This window comes from Pyxicephalus adspersus, chromosome 2 (assembly GCF_032062135.1).
Source record: "Pyxicephalus adspersus chromosome 2, UCB_Pads_2.0, whole genome shotgun sequence".
NCBI lineage: Eukaryota > Metazoa > Chordata > Amphibia > Anura > Pyxicephalidae > Pyxicephalus > Pyxicephalus adspersus.
In genome coordinates, this window is record NC_092859.1 from 131,804,169 (window position 1) to 131,811,976 (window position 7,808).

At 37.6% G+C, this 7,808-nt stretch overlaps 1 protein-coding gene across 1 annotated transcript in view; it reads right to left on the reverse strand.

Annotated features, from left to right (window-relative positions):
• LOC140324494 (nicotinamide riboside kinase 2-like) overlaps positions 1-7,473 on the reverse strand; it is an 11,883-nt gene extending 4,410 nt beyond the window's left edge. The window contains exons 1-5 of the mRNA XM_072402421.1: positions 7,255-7,473; positions 2,324-2,414; positions 1,643-1,688; positions 1,333-1,516; positions 552-623 (exon numbers count right to left, since the gene is read on the reverse strand). Of these exons, the coding sequence (XP_072258522.1) occupies positions 552-623; positions 1,333-1,516; positions 1,643-1,688; positions 2,324-2,414; positions 7,255-7,280 (419 nt within the window). The 5' untranslated portion in view covers positions 7,281-7,473. The remainder of the gene's footprint in view (positions 1-551; positions 624-1,332; positions 1,517-1,642; positions 1,689-2,323; positions 2,415-7,254) is intronic.
• Between the last annotated feature and the right edge of the window lie 335 nt (positions 7,474-7,808).

Sequence of the window (7,808 nt, forward strand, 5' to 3'; positions counted from 1 at the left end):
ACTTTTTTTTACATTTTATATTTCTGTATAGGAACATACAAGTTTTCTTGTAGTTTTCTGAAACTACAGTAACATGTGTATCTATATTTCATGATAGACAAAGGGTAGTCAGATGCCTTCATACTACCTTCCCTCTATTAGGGTTTTTTTTGCCCTCTCCCAGGTAGGCAGATTTGATTTCACTTCTACAGATATTAAGATGAAAACCTCACCAACGATGAACAAAAAACTTTCAACACAGGGAATTGTCCCCATTGAAGGTTTCTCCTTATCTATTGCTTCTATGACAACTCAAACCTTTTTTTTAATCCTAACTTTTTAGGGACATTGGTCATCTCCCCAGCGATAAGGCAATCAAAACTAACCTTTCCCTATTTATACAAAACTAATTTAAACACTTTACAAATGTGCACTACTCCATTAGATCATTCACAGGACTCCTGCCACACACAAGTAAATGACTAGGCAGGAGATACAGGTCCAAATTAACAGTATAGCTCTGAAAAGAAGTTCTAATAAAGCAAAATGCCTATTATACATAATATACATACCTCCTTCTCCTCTTGCATTCATCATAGGGTATTGTAATAAAATAGCGGTGGGTGAACATATTGAATAGTGGTCTGCAAGAGAAATAAAATTTTTTTTTGTAATGTGTTCAACCCACAAATGCATTTCTCGTTCTAAACTCAGATTAGCCGTGTACAATTTGTGATTGTTCCAGTGGTAAGGTTTAACTATATATCACTATTGGTCAGTCAGAGCATCGCATAGTCAAAAGCCCAAGTTCTAAAATTACAAAACTAAGCGCAGAGTAAAAAAACTTAGTGGTTATGTAAATATTGAAAGTGGTTGTATCCTCATCTGAACATCTTCAAACTTCAAATCTGAAATTTTAATACCTAAATGATATACAGTTACCACTTTGTGTGAAATGTCTGTCTGTTTGGGGACCTTTATATAGCTGGACAGGCAAATATGTCAGTATATTGTAATTCTACATCTCCCTCACATGGTTTATCCGTCACTAAAAATACTGCAGTCAGTACAACAGAAAAAAATGTGTCAGAGATGGGCGTAAAGGCTAAATCACATAGGTATGAAAGTTTTACATGACATTGGATTTCTAGTTTTTATTTACTTTATAAATTAATACCAGCTAATCTTACTTGCTCTCATCTGTTCTTTTTGGCACATGCACAGCCCTTCATCCAACTCTTTCATTCCCTGTTGTGATTATTGTTGGTCCACCAAAATTAGCTGTGGATGTACATGGCTCTTTCATTTGTTATCAGTTATTCATTATCCATCCTGTACAGGACAAATACTTACTCATGAGTGTATAAAAGAAATCCTTCCACAATCAGGATATGACATTTTTCTTGCTCTTCATTTTCTGGAGATGACTCACTGTCCAGGATGTTGTTAATACCATGAGATCGCTCAAACTTCACAGGATCCTTTTTCCAGGCACTAATAGTTTCAATCATAGCATCTATATCCAAAGCATCGATCACTAGAAAAGATAATTAAAATATTTGTTATGGTTACAAAGTATCCAGTCACCTCACCTCAATAGGTTTTGAATGGATTTCCACCTTCACCAGTTATCTGAGTGAAGCAGAAAACATCAATATCTTACCATCATACTGTTTAAATCCATCTTCAACTTTGATCTGGTCCTGGGGCTGAAACAGGGACCACAAAGAAAGATGTACAAGGGTAATGTCTATACACATGCACTGCACAGGTCAGACAGCTACAAAACTCAGTTCTGTGACTTATGCTTATGGGGCACCTATGTGCCAGTAATGTAAGTTTTCATGTATATGCTACCTATGCTGTATTAACACCTAACCACAAAGGGCCTAAAGTACAATTAGAGCCTTTGGTGTAACTAACCAGAGATCTTCTGATGCTTAGATAATTTACTTTTTGCTGCAATTGCATTTAACCTTCTTTAGCTACTTTTAGAGCCAAGTTACATAGGCGATCTTGACGTTGGGATATTGTTCTTGTCTCTGTAGAAAAGCTATCTGGCTATCAGGGCCAGCAAAGTTGCTAGTGATCAAAATAATGTAGCGTTCAGGGTCAGCAAGAACGAAAGGTCACAAGTTGTCATCGGGGGAGGCAATAGCCCAGCCCATTAGCCTTAAATCCCCAGACTCGTATGGGGGGGGGGGGGTGCTAATAACCAATAGCTTGTCAATATAAAGGTTGGCAAATATTTCATGTATGCTCTAATACCCTAACAATATACTGTCCTAAATCTATAATATACAGTAATGAAAGGTAAAAATAAATGAATAAAGGAAACATTTACCTTAAAAAAGTCGTCCTGGTGTACAACACAGCAATTGGGTAGGGATTTTATTAATCTGTTTGTAAGAGTGGTCTTGCCACCGTTGGTAACACTAAAAGCAAGCAAAGAAAGTTCAACACTTAAGAGACATTATCTTTTTTAGGAAGCATTTCAATACTACATTTCTCTTTATGCTCATCATGAATTGCAATCACTATCATTTTATTAACACTAGAATAGCGATTAGCATCGGAAACCAAAGGAAATATTGTATGCAGTGTAAAGAATACCAGTCAGGAATAAGTAATTTTATTACTTGCAGGTTTACCTTTCAAGTATAGCCTCTTGTCTCAATGTATACCAACCTTAGCACAAATGGCAGCCCAGAGAGTTGCTGATCCATCCCCTGCTTTAGCCCATCACTTAAAATAATTCTAAAGTGGGTAAAAATGTCAATGTAATAAAGTCATACGTTTTATGTCAACTAGGGTGTCCTTTATTAGCTTAAGCCCTAGATTTTATATAGAACAGCCTCTTTACTGACAGTGATACAATGTATAAATAGATAGGTTTGTGTTTTTAAAACTAAAATGTTCCTAATTAACTTCCCAATAAAAATCAGCAAGTAGTTGTGATTTTCTGCATTTACGTTTTATTTCACTGTTTCAATGGTAAAAAAAAAACATTGCATTTCAAGTGGACCTTCCTCTAAAAAGTTAAATTGGCTTATATTGTCCAGACCTCCTAGCCATTCAGCAGAAATCAGAATTCTTTTTGCCTTCCCCTTCTCTATCTGCCATCACCATCCCTATATGTACAGTCCTGTAAAGTACAGAGCAGGCAAAATCTAAGACACTAAAAGCCATTCTCTCAGGATTTCCGTTGCTCCTCATTCCACAGTATTCTTTGTTTGAAGCTCCGTGACATCATCCTTGCCCAAACTCTGCAAATGGGCAAGGTAAAGGTAGTTCTAACTTTTTCATACTAAGTGTAGGTAATTTGGGAAGGGACAAAGACAATGTATGCAGAACTTTGGTTTAAGTGGAACTGCCCCGGACTAATATTCCCCACTCGTATGATCAGTTATTCACAGAAGTTTGTACAAAGTGTATGAAATGGGACACATGTCTTTGGGAAAAAGCCACTGGTCTGCTTTAAAGGTTAAAGGCAGTTTGATCTGATGGCTACAGCTCCACCGATTTTATTACATCCAGCTCCATAAATCATCATTGACCTTAATGCACCTGTGAAGTGCACAGACTTTTAGAAGCAATGTCCTGAAGATGGTGACATGGAAGTCTACAGAGCTGTAATACGCAAACACAGCAGGGACAGAGAAGACTTGTGGGGCTGGATATAAACAAATAGTGGAGCCACAGCCAATTAATTCTGGTAAGTACGAATGTGTTGACGGGGAGCTTGTGTTAGACCTGACCTAATTTAAAACTGGGCAAAGGTATAAACAGTTTGATTTTTGTTGAGACACCTAGATGTGCAGTATTGACTCAATGACGTATCAAAGAAAAAAAATTAAAGCCTACACCCTAAAGTGCACAGGAAAATGGATACATTAAAAACGCCCATGTGCACGTAACCTAATTCTGCCATCTGTCTAGCAATATATCACACACACATTTAACTAGTGACCCTTCAGGAATCTTTCATGCCTGGCACTAATGCAAGAAACCTCAACAACTTTTACCAATTATTACATTCTACCTGTAAGAATTAAAATTCTATTTTGACAAACAACGGTGATGATAAAACTGCAGAATTTACCAATATGGCAACTACAGTAATAAACACATTTTCATGGTGCCAAATAATGGTTTTCCCCATCACAGATTGGGCCTGGTTTAATAAAGCTCTCCAAGGCTGAAGAAGATACACCTTCGTCAGTGAAGCTGGGTGGTCCAGCAAACCTGGAATAGATTTCTTCAGTCATTTGCTAGCAAATGTGTTGCATCCTGGACCAGATCCATTCCAGGTTTGCTGGATCACCCAAGTTCATCAATGAAAGTGTATCCTCTCCAACATTGGAGAAGTTTAATAAATCAGGCACATAGTCCAGGAACATTTAAAAAAAATGTTTTCATGGCCAAACCCAACAGGACAAATACATTGCATGGTCATCCACTGCTATGCCTACATACAGCCAATGAATGTTTCTGCACATGGCATATTCTATCCATTGGCTTCAAAACATTCTGGACTCATTGCATGACTCAGAATGCAGATGCTGGATACAACCAGGTATTTCAGGTTTGGAAAGGAGCCATAATTCTTTCTTTTGCCTTGCTCTGGATGGTGACACCTATGTTGAACATGCTACACCCCCACCCTATAGACTGGGTACTTCCTAGCAAACATTTCCATGAATTTTCCTACAAAAGCTGTAGATAATATTGGTTTGCAAATCTAAAAATGATTCTCTTGAACTTGACAATGGCAAAGGAACTTGACAATGGCAATGTCAGATCTTATGGTCATTTGCATGAATCGTATATGTTGTACATGTGTTTTTCTGCTGCAGTATAATTTCATCAGCATTGTTTTATTTATGATATTAGCATTAATAATATTTATTTTCTGGTGTATATATATATATATATATATATATATATATATATATATAAAAGATACAAAACCTAGAGATGACATTATCATAAGAAGCACCAGAAAACATAAAGCTCTGCAAAGTTTTGGAATTTCCAGTCTTTCAGGAAACTTTTCCTATACTTGCAATGAAACTCTCATTTATTTGGATAGGTCCCTTCCTATGAATACATGCAGAAGACAACCTGTTGTCAAAACAAAGAAACCTTTTACTGTTTGCATAGCCAACTGAAGCTAAACCACAAAGCTGCAGCCACACAGACATTTTCCTACACACCACTGACTTGCTGTGAAGCGATTCCAGCACAGAACATTGTCGGGAGCCCCTGGTAGCACTATTAAGGCTTAAAATGTCTGACAACATGTGGATTCCGATTAACAGTAAGCTAAGCAGAAGCTATCAGTGCCAAGTGGCAGCTGCAAAAGGAAATCAAACTAGAGATATAAATATGTGATGCAAGTACAGTACGGCCCCTGTATACATCACTGCTATGGGGTGCAGCTTCAAACTTTGCAAAGTCAGATTTGGTAGAAAAACTGGTATATATAACTAAAGGTTAGGAAAAAACCTAACCTACCTTTTTTTGGCTTGGGGAAAAAAAAACAAAAAGCAGCAACAAAATGCTCTACACTGCTTTTAATTCACTGTGCATTAAAAACATTGAAATCAGAGAAAATTTGTTAAAATCTCTTCCTCAATTGATTTTGCCTCTATAGTTAAACATTAATTAGAAAAGGCCTTTCTTTTTTTTTGTTTTCTTTTTGATATTCGGATAGCAAAAGGCTCAAATGTCAAAGATCAAGTAGGGCAAGGCAATAAAATAATTGATATTTACTAAAGAACTTTCAATTAAGGATAAAACTAATAATCACATTTATCGAAGACTGTATATGCCAAGCATTAGATTAAAGTAGAAATATATAATCATATGTTATATAGTATATGTATATAGTTATATAATTTATATAGTATAGTAATACACAAAGTCCATATACATTTCCATATGGACAGGTTGAGGGGTAGGCAAAGAGGCGTCTGCCTTGGGTGCTTTAGTATAAAGTAGGGTGGTAAAAAGCATTGAAGCTCAAATCCAGGGCTTTGGAAATGATTCATAGTTGTGGAGGGAGGCGCACTTTAGTAGGAAAGGGAGTTTAATGCAGAATATTATTATTTTGGATCTTATAATTGTAGGGCTATTTACATAATGGGTGACATTTTTTAATGTATTGCCCTCATCAATGTAACAGATTACAATAACCTTCACAAACTCTGTAATGTTACACAAACACACAAATTAATCACTAAACTCACCATGGAGTTACATCACTACAATACCATATCATAATTATATATAATATATACATGAGTTCTACAACACACCCAGCATGAACCAAAATCAAAGGCATATAGTCCCAAACCATGATACATGTATGCAGGTGACCTTTTTTATTAAAATTATTATTGTATTATTATTTACAAAATCACAAATATAAACCCCCCACATATTTTTTTTTACATCTCAGCCATCACAACACAAACTCTAAAATGAAAAATAAAACTCAGAAAGTTTTTAAACTTGCAATCCTCAAGAAATGGAGGGAATGTAAAGCGATCAATCCCAAGTCACAAGGGACGGCGTGACCTACCGCCTGCCAACACGAGTCCTACATACAACCTTTTGTCCCTCCCATAGTGTATATAATCAATATGTATAAATTCAATTAGATCTAACAATCTTGGTATACAAATGTTCTGATAAGGAGACATTTCACTGTAAATTGTAAAGAAATAAAAATGGTTCTCTGGGGTCACCACTGATACATTGTTTCTATCTACACCTCCAAGAATGATACTTAGTTGAATTCTGCACGTTTAGAATTCATAGATTTAAATGAGTTGCCTTATTTTGAGATCAGACATTTTACAACAAAAAAAAACTGAGCAGCCATCACTTCTGCACACAATATACAATACATTAAATATTATAATTTAACACACCATAAAATAAATCTTATCATTTACTGTCCATTTACTTTTGGTTCACCCTGTATATATAAATTCACATACATCTATTTATTATAATATATAGATTTGTTATGCCAGTAATGATCTTAGAGGAAGGCAGAGTGATCCTGACACATGGCATGAATGGAGAGCACATGGTGTGACATATATGCTGATGTGGCTGCCTGACTATACTTAGCTCACATTTCTGCAGCTGTGATCACACCATAAGGGTGGGAAACACCCCCACACTCCATGCTGGTACTTGTAGTCCCCCCAGCAGACGACCCCCCCAACCAACCAGGTTCTTGCACATGCGCAGAACTCTTACCCGCCAATGCCCACGATGATCTTCATAGCGTGCTGCTGTCAAAGCCCAACTTTTCAGAAAAAAAGGAAGAGACGAAGTCCAGCAGTGGAATGGAAGCCCTAGAAGAACGCGGAGAGCAGAAGGAGGGGAATTAATCGTCAACTACTAAAAGAAGACTCCATGGTCCGGGAGAGCAGCGCCGAGCTCGGTCTATCACAGGCAGCTGATGGCGGAAAAAGGGAACAGGGAGAAGAGCGGCGGGGGCGCGTAAGGTGGCTGTCCTCCTGCGATTGGTGGAGGGAAGGGGATGGAGGCGTGGCGAGGTGACGTCATATAGCCCGATGAAGGATGCTGGAGCGCTGTCCTTGTTTGCAGCTGTTCTGTGACAGAGGGCGGGCGGGGTGACACATGGCAGACATTGTGCCTGAATCACCCTCAGAATATTCTCACCTCGTGCCACATACTTTCTGCAGCTTCATTCCTGCTGCTTACTACTCATAGCACTCACTGCATGTCATGCTATAGTTCTTAACCAGAACCTTCCACACAAAAACTCCATTTACACCGACTGGGGT